General features: G+C 41.8%; 1 protein-coding gene across 1 annotated transcript; it reads left to right on the top strand.

Moving 5' to 3' along the window:
- The first annotated feature begins 524 nt into the window (after positions 1-524).
- On the top strand, positions 525-14,252 carry msh2 (mutS homolog 2 (E. coli)). Its single transcript, XM_083993835.1, has 16 exons — positions 525-749; positions 2,063-2,211; positions 2,313-2,600; positions 3,028-3,174; positions 3,289-3,438; positions 4,109-4,242; positions 6,842-7,041; positions 8,038-8,147; positions 8,257-8,380; positions 10,115-10,265; positions 10,352-10,449; positions 11,272-11,517; positions 11,870-12,074; positions 12,167-12,414; positions 13,676-13,851; positions 13,981-14,252. The coding sequence occupies exons 1-16, from the start codon at positions 542-544 to the stop codon at positions 14,155-14,157; spliced, it is 2,811 nt and encodes a 936-aa protein (XP_083849961.1). The 5' UTR covers positions 525-541; the 3' UTR covers positions 14,158-14,252.
- The last annotated feature ends 921 nt before the right edge of the window (positions 14,253-15,173 follow it).

Genomic DNA, 15,173 nt, shown 5'->3' with positions numbered 1-15,173 from the left:
CTGTTTCTTAGGCCTACTGATAAAGGGCTTTCACATGTTGAACTGAAAGGAAAAATAGTAGTTTTTTGTTTTGTTTTTTTAAGGAGAGAAATATATTGTTAAAAACATGACAGAAAAAAACACACTCAAAATAGACAACAGGAATTAGCATAGCAGCTCAATAGGCTACATAATTCAATAGTATTGACCTAATTATGTACTACTTTTTTTTTCTTTCTGCCCAATAGAATAGCAGCAAGAAAAGAATGTCCTAGCTACATTGAACAAAGTAAGAAAAGAAAAGAGAGAAAAAAGTAAATAAATATATAGGAAATAACTTATATGAAAACATTAAAGAGATATCTGAATGTTTTATTTGTTTTAATAGCTTTTTGTTTACAGAAGACGATACAGTTTTAACATAAACACGATTAAAAACAAAAGAAAAACACACAAAAAGTGGAACTACTTCCTCATCCTGCCACCGCGTCTCCATGGGAACAGCCCACAGTGACATGACGTTACTTCCTGTTTGTCCCCGGCGGTGGCGGGAGATTCCAGCATGGCGGTGCAACCGAAGCAGAACCTGTCTATGGACAGTGCAGCCGAGCATGGCTTCCTTAACTTCATTTTCTCGATGCCGGAGAAACCGGACACCACCTTCAGAATATTTGACCGTAACGACTACTACACCGTTCACGGGAAAGACGCCATATTCGCGGCGAAAGAAGTTTTCAAGACGAATGGGGTCATCAAGTATTTGGGCTCAGGTATTCTTAGCATCCATAGCCTGTGCTAAACATGCAGCTAGCTGAGTTTTTGTTTTGAGTTTGCATTTGCGGGCTAGCTGCGTGTCAAGCTAAGCTAACTACAAATGCATAAATACATTTGTAGTTAGCTTAGCTGCAAACCTGAGGCCTGTGCTACGCAGCAGGTTCGTCAAACTAAACGTAGCTCTACTTTGTTTGGATGAATTTAACCTAACATCGGCCCGACCTACTGTCGACTTCCTGTACTAGAAAGGTGGTTTAATGGTTCAGTTAACTCTGGATTTACCTATCTGGCCGCCACCGCATTCACGTGAGAGAGGCGAAACAAACAACATTGCTAGATGAATGCATGAGTGAAGAAATCAGTGTCATATGAGAAGAAACGTCCAATTCCTTTATAGCAACATCCAAAATCTATAACAGTCAGGCCACGGATGCGAACCATTGTAAATAAATGTATTGTATAATATTACATTTCCTACTGAGTCTGTTGATGCATTATTAAAACTTTAAAAACTTTACTGCTGCCAAAGCTCAGAGCAGAGAGGAGCAATAGAGGTTAATCTGAGTGAAACGTTAATCTATTACAGTATGTGGATTATTTTCTTGTTGTAATACATCAGAGGGTTTAGTTTTATGTTTCTACAAGATAAATCTCATGAGCAGCAGTTAGGACCAGCACTGTCAGGAGTTGTGTGTGTTTATATAAGATTACTATGATATTACTATGATGTTATTCACTGTATCTTTAAAAAAAAAAAAACACACACACATATCTATGCTCAATATAACTAACCAATAAAAACATACTATTTATAACCTAATTATGAGCTAATTGAGGTCCTGTGGGAATAAGGACTCAAAAAAAGTTAAATCTAAATAAGTTCTGCATCAGGAAGTCCAGTATTTAGTTCAAGCTTCATCATTTAATTTCAGACATTAATTGACGTCTGTCTTGTCTTATTGCTGTGAATATTAATTAGGTGACGACTCTCTGTCCTCTCAACCCACAGATTTCAAATGTGTCTTTTGGGTTTTTTGCTGTTTGTATTAAATTCAGTGCCTTTCAATATATTAATGCTAAACAAATAGTTTGAAAAGGCATTTGTGCCGTTCGTGTCTCGTGTCAGGTCACAAGTGCAGCATGTCGCATTTCTTAAAGTGAGTTTGCCACCGTATATCATGCATCCTGTGAGTTTAATCTGCAAAAAGAGATGACATACCTCTAAAGGAACAAGTCATTAATGGATCTAATGTTATAAATAAATTGATCTCTGAAGTTGTTTCTAATATTAATGTTTGTTGGTTAACAGGGAGTCGCAAGCTGGAGGGCGTGGTCCTGAGCAAGATGAACTTCGAGGCCTTTGTTAAAGACCTGCTGCTGGTGAGGCAGTACAGAGTGGAAGTGTACAAGAACCACAGCAAGAGCAGCAAGGAGCACGACTGGAGGATCGAGTACAAGGTGGTTTATTAACTCCTTCACCTTTTTTGGGGGGGGAAAAAACCTCTCCGTCATCCTCCCTCCTCCTCCTCAACTATCCCGTTTGTCCCCTCCACACTCAGGCCTCCCCAGGAAACCTGACCCAGTTCGAGGAGATCCTGTTCGGTGGCGGTGGGACCGGAGCAGAGGGCTGCGCGGGAGTTGTGGCCGTGCGCTTTGCCACGGGAGCCGACGGACAGCGCGTGGTCGGGGTCGGATACGTGGACGCCGCCCAGAGGACGATGGGAGTGTGCGAGTTTCCGGATAACGAGATCTTCTCCAACCTGGAGTCTCTGCTCGTTCAACTCGGCCCCAAAGAGTGTCTGTTGGCGCAGGGCGAGGGGAACGCCGACGGCAACAAACTACGAGAGGTTTGCAAAATATAATTCAGCTCAGTGTGACTTCATTTATTTATTTTTAGCAAGGGCAGTTTGATGCAACATCTGCTCTGAATAAATGTTTAAAAACTGACACAGTGAAAGATTTATTACCAGTTGTAATGCTGATAAGATAAAATAAAGTCAGCCCTGCCACCATTGCAGAATGAAAAAGACATATCAAACTCAAATTATTATTTCTAGCAGAGTATTTTAAGATGTATAAAACATTTCGAAAGGATGGTTGTTAAATATTTAAGTCATAATATGGGTTTGATGTGAAAATACAGTCATTGATCCTGGATCTTTCATTATTTATCATATTTGGTTTCACTTTTTACTTTATTTTAGCAGTGAATCCTTTTTATCCTCTTTTAAAGCTCTTTGAAACTGTGTAAAGATGATGTTTGTGTGTGTGTAGGTGGTGGAGCGCGGCGGCGTGCTGGTCTCTGACAGGAAGAGGGCAGAGTTCAGTAGCAAGGACATGGTCCAGGATCTGAACCGGCTGCTGAGAGCCAAGAGGGGAGAGACCGTGGCCAGCAACACGCTGCCAGAGCTGGACAAACAGGTGGAGAAGAGACGGAGCTTCCTCACTCTCAAGTCTTCATCAAGAACGACACAGAAGTGACCAGAACTGACTCACATCTGTGTGTGTGTGTGTGTGTGTGTGGTTCATTCGCAGGTGGCGATGTCGTGCTTGGCTGCGGTGGTTCGTTTCCTTGAGCTGCTCTCTGACGAGTCCCACTTCAACTCCTTCAGTCTGACCTCTCTGGAACTGGGTCAGTACATGAGGCTGGACAACGCCGCCGTCAGCGCTCTGAACCTCTTCCAGGTCAGTTGCAGTTAAAATATTAAAACAATGACCTTTGAAAGAACATTTAAAGGGATAGTTCAACATTTTGGCAAATTGGCCCATTGCCATAATCCTTATAGTCATAGCAGTAGGTTCGTTACCTTTAATTTTTAGAACGGCGGAGCAGAGCTGCAAGCTGCTCAGAGCTAGACTACGGAGGCTCATGGGATTTCTTGGTTTCCCTCATCGAACTCATCAAATACACAATCCAACAACTCCAAAACGCTCTGGTGGACAAGTTGTGACCTGCACATTCACCACGCTATGAGATAATAATGTAACGTTATGAGACAGAGTTGTTTTCGAGGCAAAACGTGGTGAATGTGCAGGTCACAACTTGTCCACCAGAGCGTTTTGGAGTTGTTGGATTGTGTATTTGATGAGTTTGATGAGGGAAACCAAGAAATCAGCTCGCGGCTCTGCTCCGCCGTTCTAAAAATAGCTTGCACTGACAATTAAAGGTAACGAACCTACTCCTATGACTATAGGGATTATGGCAATAGGCCAATTTGCCAAAATATTGAACTATCCCTTTAAGTTTATGGTCCAGTGTGTTGGTTTGCAGTGTGTTACAGAAGCCATGTGAGATGTTCATCATATTACACGTTAAGGGGCTTTGAATCATGTGGTTTTTAACTGTATCCTCCAGGGTTCGCCTGACGACACCAGCGGAGCTCACTCATTGGCCGGCCTGTTGAACAAGTGTCGTACGCCGCAGGGCCAGCGGTTGGTCAACCAGTGGATCAAACAGCCGCTCATGGACAAAACTAAAATAGAGGAGAGGTAAAACTGACATAAAGATCTGATATTTTAATTCCACTAATTTTTGATATAGAATTCAATAATTTAAGCTAAACAACATCATTTTTGAATCCATGATTAAATAGTCTTGTTTTTATTTTGTGCTGTTGGACCTTCCTGAGCAGCATTCACTGCATTTTCTGCTCCACCTCTGCTTCAAATCATTGTTTACAAGAGAATAAAAACAAAAGTTAAATGAACTCTTAAAATGGGTTAAGATTTTTAAAATAGTGCGGGAACCTTGAGCTTTTACGTCTTTCTGTTTAAGATGCATTTTGGATCAGTCTTAGTTTCAGAAGTAAACTGAATTGAAGTTAACACTGAAGTAGGGATGCAAATTATCGAGTAATTCATTAATCGATAGTTGATAGACCTTATCGATCGATGATCGATTAATTGATAAGCGGCGATTTTCCTGAGAACCTAAATTTAAGGGGAAAATTTAAGATCAACATTCCTTATGGACTTACACTAGTATTTGTTAGTTTATTTTAAGAGCACAGCACAATGAAAATGTTTAAGTAGCACGTTATTGGGACAGAGAGCTCTGAGGTTGAAGTCCTATCATAATGAGATGAGATGAGAGAGCTGTGTTTCCATTACAGATTTTCGCAAAATAAAAGCGATATTTCTGAAACTTCGAAAAGTGCAATTGCTATTTGCATCTGTTTCCAATGAAAAGTATTTTGCGAATGAGCCGTAATGCGTCTTGCGTTTCTATGGTGACGGCACAGCGATCTCAGCTGCCGACAGCTGTTGCTGTTATTGTTTTTAACAAAGACAAAAACAGCGCTTGATTGCTGAAAGGCAAAGCCCGTGTGGCGCTCGCAGCGGCCACAAAGAGGACGCACTCACACTAGGGCCAGTTGTTCTGTACCGCGCTGAAGCTCTAATGCCCCCTCCCTGTCCCCGCTGGCCCGCACTCACACCACCTCCAACCCAAGCTGATCAAGCACGGTTTCCTCCGTTGATACAGAGGGATTATTTGTTTACCAACACGGCGGATGTGCGCTTTAACCTGACTGCAGAAAGAACGGAGCCTTTTAAACACCAGCGGTGATGAGGCGCTGACAACAATATAGGTGGTTGTGTCCACACACCCGTACAGGTTTATGTGACTTAAGGTGACATGTCGGCGCAGGAGGGAGTGGGAGTGTGGATGCGAGCCAGTCTCCTTCAACCATGCACGGAAAAGGGGAATGATAGGAAAGGGTTTTCTAATTTAATGAGAAACAATGCCCAGGTCAGCAATGCATGACAATAAACATGTGGTTCATTTGTCCCCTCAAGTTACATAAACCAACACAGCGTGGACACACGCGCTGTTCTCCGCGGCACCGCAACGAGCGCTTTTTTTTTCTTTTTCTTTTTTAAAATTAAGCTCTGGTAGCGACCGGCTAAACTACGGAAGGATACTGTAAACCAGCGCAGATCCGGTGTGTTTATCAAAGCTTGGTCGCCGTGCTGAGGCACCGTGGGTTTGAGCTGCGGTCAGGCTGCATTACAACTCCTCAGGCAGCTCCGTGTCGGCGGCTTTTTGACTCGTTACTCACTGGTCGTCTGTGTGTTAGCGATGGTACAGCCTGAGTCCCGTAAAGCTACAACAGGTGTTGTTGTCTCTTTTCACCTCCTCTCCCTCTCTCCCTTGAGTGCTGCAGTGCGCTGCACACGTTTACACAGAGATCCGCTACATTATGTCAGCTTTGCTTGTTTACATTTCACAGTAAAACTCCCATTGAAAAGGAACGATTAATTGCAAGTAATTTAATTTAATCGATTAAATTCTTATCGACAATTAATCGATAGTCGATTAATTGTTTGCATCCCTACACTGAAGTGTAATGAGACCTGTGTTTATGTATTGAAAGTCTGTAAATAATAATGGTTATTATCATTATCTGATGATTTGCCAAACATTTAACATACATTGATTAATGATTCACTTTCAGACAAAAACATGACGTGGACGTCGTCCAAGATTCCAGTAAAATTTTTGACACCAAAAAAGAATGGACAATAGGAACAAGAATAGTTTTTAGCATCATATCTTTATAAATAGTTGTTGGCTGACCGATTAATCAACAAATATTTCAGCTGTAGCTCTTTGTTTTTCTTGGTTGGATCACAGTAGATAGTTTGAAGCAGTTTTATCCAGAATGAAACTTAAAAAAGTAGATAAAAATGCACCGATATGAATTATCCCATGACACGGTTGCACTTTTGTAAGTACTGTCGTACTACGGCACCGAATGCTTTTGTTTTTATTTATTGTATTTTGTACCAGGGAACATCTATGTATGGGACAGCGGATGGAAATTAGCCTGTGGCTACAATCCGGCTTGTTTACGATTTTATGTTTGTTCATGAACTTGCACTGTCCCACTTCAAATAAATTGAATTGAATTGAATTGAATTGAATAGATAAAGTGTTGAGTGTAAGAAACATTATAGTGACATTTAAGTGTTGTATTGTAGCTGCCTTGTTGACGTGCAACTATTGATAGATGCACATGAAATTAATTGCACTCGTATGACAAATTTTGTGGATGCTTTTATTTTTTTATTGTGTGTGTGTGTGCAGGCTGGACCTGGTGGAGAGCTTCGTGTGTGACTCGGAGCTCAGGCAGACCTGTCAGGAGGACCTGCTGCGCCGCTTCCCTGACCTTCACCGGATGGCCAAGAAGTTCCACCGCCACAGCGCGACGCTGCAGGACTGTTACCGGGTCTATCAGGCCGTCAGCCACATCCCGGCCCTCGTCGCAGCCCTGGAGAGATACTCAGGTACACTCACACAGACCTGGAGCGTTTGAATCAACACTGAGGTAACATTTTAATCAAGTCTCCTCGATCCGCCGCTCTACTTTTGATTCCCCTGAGCCGACCAGGAACACACTTTCTTTGTCTGTGTCTGAAGTCGTCGTCTGACACATGGTCTTCAGCTGTTGTGGCTCATTCAAATCCAATTAGTAATGACTTCCAAGATGACATTTTGTACAACACTGCTTCATTCACATATGATTTTCCTGGTTATAAGATGTCATGTGTGCGTTTGCATGAGTCTGACCCTCTGATCGGCGAAAGAGAATCACTGATACCTGGTAGTAGTTTTTTTTTTTTTGTTTGCTTGTTTGTTTTTTAATTTCTTCTTAAGTGGACACACACTTAGTAAAACAATACAACCAGAAGTGGCACATGTGTTGTCATCCATCATGCCAGGTCATCTGAAAACATGAATAGAAGCGATTAGATTTTCTAGCCATCAGTAACAAATAAGGGTTGGTAAGATGAGCAATTCACAAATATCTTTAAAAAATTGTTTTAAAAGCATCAGATTTGTTAATATGTATTATTTGTATTTATGTTAGTTTTATGTCATTTTAACATTTTTTTTTTTTTAACGAAAGTAAGACTGAATACCCCAGAAAATCTTAAATGGTGTAACATAAGAATGATTTTTCTGTATTTCTATATTTGAATTTTAATGCATTTTAGCAACACTGAGCAGGACTTATCCTAAAACCACTGCTTTTCTTCAAAATAATGTGACAGATTATGTAAAAAAAATTGTTAAGAAACATGGTGTTGCTTTGAAAAAGTGAATTAAATTAATTCCACATTTGAGTCCAGATTTATTTCCCTGTATATAGTCAGATTTTTATGAGAAAATACAGGTTACACCACTAGACATTGGGTTGCATCACGTCATTGACCCATTTCCAGTATTAACACATACACTAAGTATCCATTAATCTGTGTGTGTGTGTGTCTGTGTTGTAGGGAGCTACGAGGTTCTGCTGGAGGCCGTGTTCCTCGCCCCCCTCAGAGATCTGCTGACCGACTTCACTAAGTATCAGGAGATGATCGAAACCACTCTGGACATGAACCAGGTCTTTCTTTTTCTCTTTTTACACATTTCTCCGGCACAAAAATGTGGTTCTGTGCTGTGTGTTTTTTATTCTGTTAACATCAGCATCATCCATCTCCCTGTCCGTGCAGATCGACCACCACGAATTCCTGGTGAAGGCGTCGTTTGACCCGGTGCTGAGCGAGCTGAGGGAAAAGATGGACGCGCTGGAGAAGAGCATGCAGGCGGTGCTGAGCAGCGCCGCCAGAGATCTAGGTGATTTACACACAACATCAACACAACACACATCTGTTCATCTCACAGAGACACATGTGTGACACAACTGTTCCTGACAACAAAGTGTGAGACTGTGTTTCAAGATGTTGTGTGATAGAAAAGACACAATAAGCCGACAGCACCATGATCGTCTAATAAAACTAGGTTCTTAAATGTAATAAACTCTGCAGACTTAACGACCTTCATGACCAAAGAAAGGAGAGAAGGAAGAAAGGAAGTAAAAAAAAAAAGTCTAATTTCCTTTGGTTTTTCTTAGAATCGTTGAAGGTAATGATTTCTGCAGAGGGATTCGTCACATCATTCACCACAGTGTTGACACTTCTTCCATCAGCAGCTGATGGTGGAAATATTTGTATCATGACTATTATATACAGTCATGTAAAAAAAAAAAAAAAAAACTAGGACACTCTATGAAAGCCTGTGTTTTTTGTCTGTTGTTGTTTTGTTTTTTACACACACGTATTTGGACATATGGATATTTAACTCTTTCACTGCCAGCCCTTTTCACACCAGCTACTTTCAGCTTTTTGACTGATCTTTTTAGCCCCACCATATATTATGTAGGCTACTATTATATACACATTCAATCCATCAAATTAAAGAAGAGAGTCTCTACTTTCCAGCAAAAAAACTGTGTGTTTCTAACTTGTTCCAGTCTTGAGTAATTGGCTGTTGAATATAGGTTAGTTTATCCCCAAACAAGCCATTTTGGGACCAAAATCTTGAGAAAAATAAGGTTTTGGCTTATGGCTTATGAGCCTGGTAAGGTATTTAAAAAACTCAAAACTATTTCAAATCAGCCGTTCTATGTACTGTAATGTGCTGTTGTGAAAGTGAAAGTCTAAGTCTCTACAATCAGAAAGAAACTGCAGCACAAGTGTAACTTGCATGGGAGGTGTGCAAGGAGGAAACCTTTTCTCTCTAAGTTTGCCAGAGAGAACGCAGACAAAGACCAGGACTTCTGGGATCATGTTCTCTGGGCAGATGAGTCTAAAACCGAGTTATTTGGACACCGGGACAGAGGACGTGTTTGACGTAAACCAAATGGGGTGTCCTAATTTTTTCCACATGTCTGTATGTCTGTGATGCCTTTAGGGTCGTTCGGTGTTGTAGATGTTGTCACATATTCTCATTTCATCATGGCTCAAACCATTTATTCCCACTGTGGTTTAGTGCAATAAAGATTTATGCAACAGAGAAAGATAGCAATGAAACTTCATGTGAAGATGAGGTTGTTTTTTTTTATTCCACTCTTGTGTTTTCCCTTTTAATAAGTTCAGATTTATTTGTGTGCAGTGTTGTTAACTAGATTTCTCTACAGTATTTCTTTCCTGTTCCTTTTTGTTAGCAACAATAACAATAACAGCACTTGAGCATGATGAATTAATATTTTGTTAATAGGAAAATTAAATTGGTTTAACCAGATATTTGATAGTTTCATGTGAATTGTAAAACTTGTGAGAAAACACAAGTTAGATTTGAAGCGTATTGTTTCACAACTTAACCATCTGATTTAAGTAAAAACAAAAAAATTTAGTTTCAGACTGTAGCAACATTATTACATCCAAATTGAGGGTTTTGTTGGTCCTCTGGTTCAGGCCTGAGCAAAGAAACATCTGGGTTGTCTTATGAACCCAGATAATGTTAACGTTGACGTGACATGTGGTGTTTGGTTTTCAGTTTGAGCTCATCGTGGTCACTCTTGCGTTTCAGGGCTGGACGCCGGTAAGACGGTGAAGCTGGAGTCGAACGCCATGCTGGGTTTCTACCTGAGAGTCACCTGCAAGGAGGAGAAGAGCCTGAGGAACAACAAGAAGTTCACCACGCTGGACGTTCAGAAGAACGGAGTGCGTTTCACAAACAGGTCGGTGTCAGATGTTAGACATTTGAAAATTGTCATACTCCTCCTGTCAGCTGACAGCCTGCGCTCCTCCTTTCACGTGTCCACAGTAAACTGAGCTCGCTGAACGAGGAGTACACCAAGAGCAGGGAGGAGTACGAGGAGGCGCAGGATGCTATCGTCAAAGAGATAATCAACATCTCCTCAGGTGAGAGTTCACATGCTGCTCACTGTGTCGCGTCACTATGGCGTTGATCTAACAGAAATGACCTCGCCTGAGCCACATGGACGGTTTAATAAGGAATAAGTCTTTTTTTCTCTCTCTCTTTTAATTTGCAAGTTGGGTGATAACAAACACACATGACACAGGAGAGAAGAAACAAGAGGGGCAACATAACCAGTCAATATATAAAACAACATGAACAAAACCAAACACACAAACAAACCAAAAAATACTTTTACAAATAAAAAGAGAACACAAAAAATGTCATTATTGACTTTATTTTAATAGAAAATCTTAGACCTATAACATATACATCAGTAAATAATCAGTAAACAATCGCTGCTGCTGCTGCAGGTTTAAAATTGATTGATCCATCGATATTAATTTCTGAACTCTTCCTAACTTAAAACCTTAGTGTTGTGTTGTTTAAAAATGAATATCTACTTGTTTTCTTCATTATCGGACAATATTTCCTCATTGTTTGAGGTCTGAAAACACTGCATCTTTTTTGTTATTTTGACCAGTTGTAATTTTTGGGAGAAATTGTTATCAGCAGTTTCTATCAATGCAATATTGTTCCGTTCATTCATCTCTTTCTCTGTCATTCTCGTTCACACACGCTGTATAGTACCGTTTTAAATGCCCCCGGTACCAATATAGTACCGGTATACAGAACAAGCCTAATAATCATAGTAATTTAATCTAAAATTTAATTTAATTTAATCAGATATCAGTTGTTTTTGAGGCTGCAAACATCTCTGCGTTTGATCGTTCGTATTAATTGCTGAGATGTTTAAAAACCACCAGGTTACGTGGACCCCCTCCAGGCGCTGAGTGACGTCATAGCGCAGCTGGACGCAGTGGCCAGTTTCGCCGTGGCGTCCGTCTCCGCTCCCGTGCCGTACGTCCGGCCTCGTCTCCTAGCCGACGGCTGCAGGCGCACGGAGCTGCTGCAGGCCAGACATCCCTGCATGGAGACGGACGCAGACACCGCCTTCATACCCAACGACATCACATTCGTGCAGGGAGAGAGGAGCTTCTACATCATCACAGGTGAGAAGAGACGTTGATGGGTTTTTTTTTTACTTACTGTATGTATTGTTTAGTTTAGTTTATTTCGGTCTTGATGTGGCACCTCATTGTACAATAGAAATTACAGCTCAACATAAATAGAGCAGCTGGACAAGGTCTAAGAAAACAGAAAATATGCAAATCAAAGTAAACAATAAGTAAATAAAGAAAGTGTACAATAGACATTTAGACTATTTTGCCGACCCTCTTATAAATCAGGTTGTATTAAAAACTATGCAATCTACTGTTTCCTTCTATCAGTGAATAAATAAAGTCAAAAAAAGAGAATAAACTACAGCGGGTAAACGTTCTTCTCTTCTCTTCTTCTCTCCAGGACCAAATATGGGCGGCAAGTCGACCTTCATCCGTCAGGTGGGCGTGATCGCCCTGATGGCTCAGATCGGCTGCTTCGTGCCGTGCGAGAAGGCGGAGCTCAGCGTGACCGACAGCATCCTGGCCAGGGTGGGAGCCGGAGACTGCCAGGTGAAGGGCGTGTCCACCTTCATGGCCGAGATGCTGGAGACCGCCGCCATTCTGCGGTAGGTACACACACACGCACGAGCTCGTCGGCTAAACACAAGCGACACACCGGCTCTGATCTCATCTTCATCCCTCGTGCTCGTCCCTGCAGCTCGGCCACGGAGAACTCGCTCATCATCATCGACGAGCTGGGCAGAGGCACGTCCACCTACGACGGCTTCGGCCTGGCCTGGGCCATCAGCGAACACATCGCCTCCAAGATCGGCTGCTTCTGCCTGTTCGCCACGCACTTCCACGAGCTGACGGCGCTCGCCGCTCAGCAAGCCACTGTGCAAAACCTGCACGTCACGGCCCTGACCTCCCACAACACGCTCACCATGCTCTACAGAGTCAAACCAGGTCAGAGGACACACAGGCGCCTGACATGTGGTCACACACGAGTTGAACCGCCTCATTTCTCATTTTCTAACCTCAATGGACCCGCGATCTACACAATGAATGTCTGTTTATCGATACACGGCCTCTCCTGCCCTAAAGTGTTTGACATTACAAACATCATTGATCTGTTAAAGGGATAGTTCACTCAAAATGAACATCATCTGTGTTTAAAGAGTGTGAAGCTGTCACTTTAAAGGGATAGGTCACTCAAAATGAACATCATCTGTGTTTAAAGAGCGTGAAGCTGTCACTTTAAAGGGATAGTTCACTCAAAATTGAAATTTCACTCATTATCTACTCACCGTCATGTGGACTAAGGGTTGGGAGAAGTTTCAGAGTCCTCCGTGCCTTCTCAGAGTTACAGGGGGGCTCGGCGCAGCACTGCACTGCCATATGACGATCGCAAACGGAGCTCACTTTTATTCGTCCAAAAAGTCAAACAAAAAACATCCAAATACCTCCATAGTGCTCGTCTGTAATGTCCCTCTTGTATTGAAGCCCCAACATGAGAAATTGTTCAGAAAAAAATTAAATAAGTCTATATTTTAATCTTGTTTGTATCGGAAGCTGCAGCTCCGTTTGCTACCGTCATATGGACATGCAGTGCTGCACGGAGCCCCGCTATAACTCAGAGAAGGCACGGAGGACTTTTCAATTTTGAGTGAACTATCCCTTTAAAGTGACAGCTTCACGCTCTTTAAACACAGATGATGTTCATACAGATACATTCATTCAGACTTCACTCTCCTGGTGAGACTGAAGTGATTCTCTTGTGACTCTCTTAATAAGCGAGAAAACAAGCGTTCAATCAGTCTCATCATTTATTCGTTACAATACAGGACTTAATCGCTGTTTTCTCAAATACTTTCATTCATTCATTCACGGTTGCAGCTGGCATGAATGAACGTTGATGCGAGACAGCGGGAGTGATTGTGCAAATGTTTTTTTAAACCTCACTGTGACTGCAGTCGATATTTCTCTGTAGTTGATTCATTTATTTGATCCATCAAATGTAAAAATGTTATATTTACAACCAAAAAAAACACAAAAGTGCTAATTTAACTGGCAGATGAAAGAGTTTATCTTTGATATTTTTACTTATTTGACTCTTTAATCGATCAGAAAAATTATTATTATTTATCAAGCTGTAGTCTGGTGTTAGAAGATAACCATGAAGTGTTTTTGGTACCATTAAGCGATTTTCTAAAACCGTGTGTTCAAGGTGTTTGCGACCAGAGTTTCGGTATCCACGTGGCCGAGTTGGCTTGCTTCCCGCCGGCGGTGGTTGCCATGGCGAAGGAGAAGGCGGTGGAGCTGGAGGAGTTCCAGGAACCGGCAGGAGAGAAGTCGGACCGGGGGGAAGAGCCCGAGGCCAAGAGACGACGAACAGACAAACAAGTAGGACAACTTATCCTCCTGTCATCGCGGCACAGACATATATGATCGAGCATAATCGCATTTTATATCCCATAAAAGAGGCGTACAGACACAAAATGTTTGAGTAAAACTGGTGTCTTTCTCCTTCAGGTCGGGGAGACCCTGATCCAGGACTTCCTGGAGAAGGCCAAGTCTCTTCCTGCCACCGACATGAGCGAGGAGGAGGTGAAGGCGGCGCTCCGGAGGATGAAGCAGGAGCTGGTTGGTAAAAACAACACGTTTATCACAGAGATCCTGTCGCGCTGCGTTCCTGTGAAAACAGCCTGATTTTTTTGGGGGACAAAGACGAACCTCAGTCAAACACTAGATCATAAACACACTGTATAGTTTTTCAATAAAGAATTATTCCTGGATGTGATGTGCGTTTGTTTTTTCTCCACTTTTGTTGTTTACGCACATGACATGTTGTTGCACGCCAATGACCGAGTAATTTTCAAGAACATCACATTTCCTTGGAAACACCGTGTTTGTGTGTCGACTGCACTTCAAACATTAATGTCGTGTGTAAATAACAATGCTTTTCTAAGGAAATCTCACTGTTTTCCTCTAAATGTGCGCAGGCCAAACGTCAGCAGCATAATACACTCAGTCCTCGGTTTATTAGGAACACAACCTACTGCAGTCCAATCACAATCCTGCAATAAATCCTCCCTTCATCATTGTTATACGAGCAATTTTCTGTGCTGATCAAACAATACAACTCAACAGCAGCACAAACTGCGGCCGTAAATAATCAAAAGTTAAATTAAAATAGTGTCAGAGAAGCTGAAGGAGGATTTATTGCAGTTTTGTTCAATTTCTGTTTTCCATGGCTGCTCTGAATTCAGATGCAGATGTTGCAGTGGCCATGTGCTCAACTACTATATCTGTGCAATGAACCAAATTTCAGCCGGATACTTTCTGATGGCCTCGACACTTGTAAATTAAATATTCATATTTTATCTGCAGCTGTCAGGTGCTGTAAATGAAATTGAATAGACCCAACAATCAATACAGTTGCAACACCAACTCAACTCAAAAGATTAGCTCCTGATGATTAGAAGTAAGTCGTGCTACTTTTCCCTTTTCTTAATCCGCAGGCAGCTGTCGAGGACTTGAACAGGCCTCAGGCTCAGATCGGCAGCTGCTCATCTCTCTCTCCGTGTGACAGCACAGTTTGACATCAGTTAACCCTGAACGCTAAAAACCATTTAAGAATATCTCTCGGGTTCAATGATGGAAAAGCTATAAAAAGCAGAGATCGCCAGCTGCTGCAGATGAATAATGCAGAGGTTTTGTTTTCC

Source organism: Trachurus trachurus (genome assembly GCF_905171665.1).
Source record: "Trachurus trachurus genome assembly, chromosome: 19".
NCBI lineage: Eukaryota > Metazoa > Chordata > Actinopteri > Carangiformes > Carangidae > Trachurus > Trachurus trachurus.
Note: the sequence above shows the minus strand (reverse complement) of the source record. Positions and strands in the feature narration are given on the sequence as shown.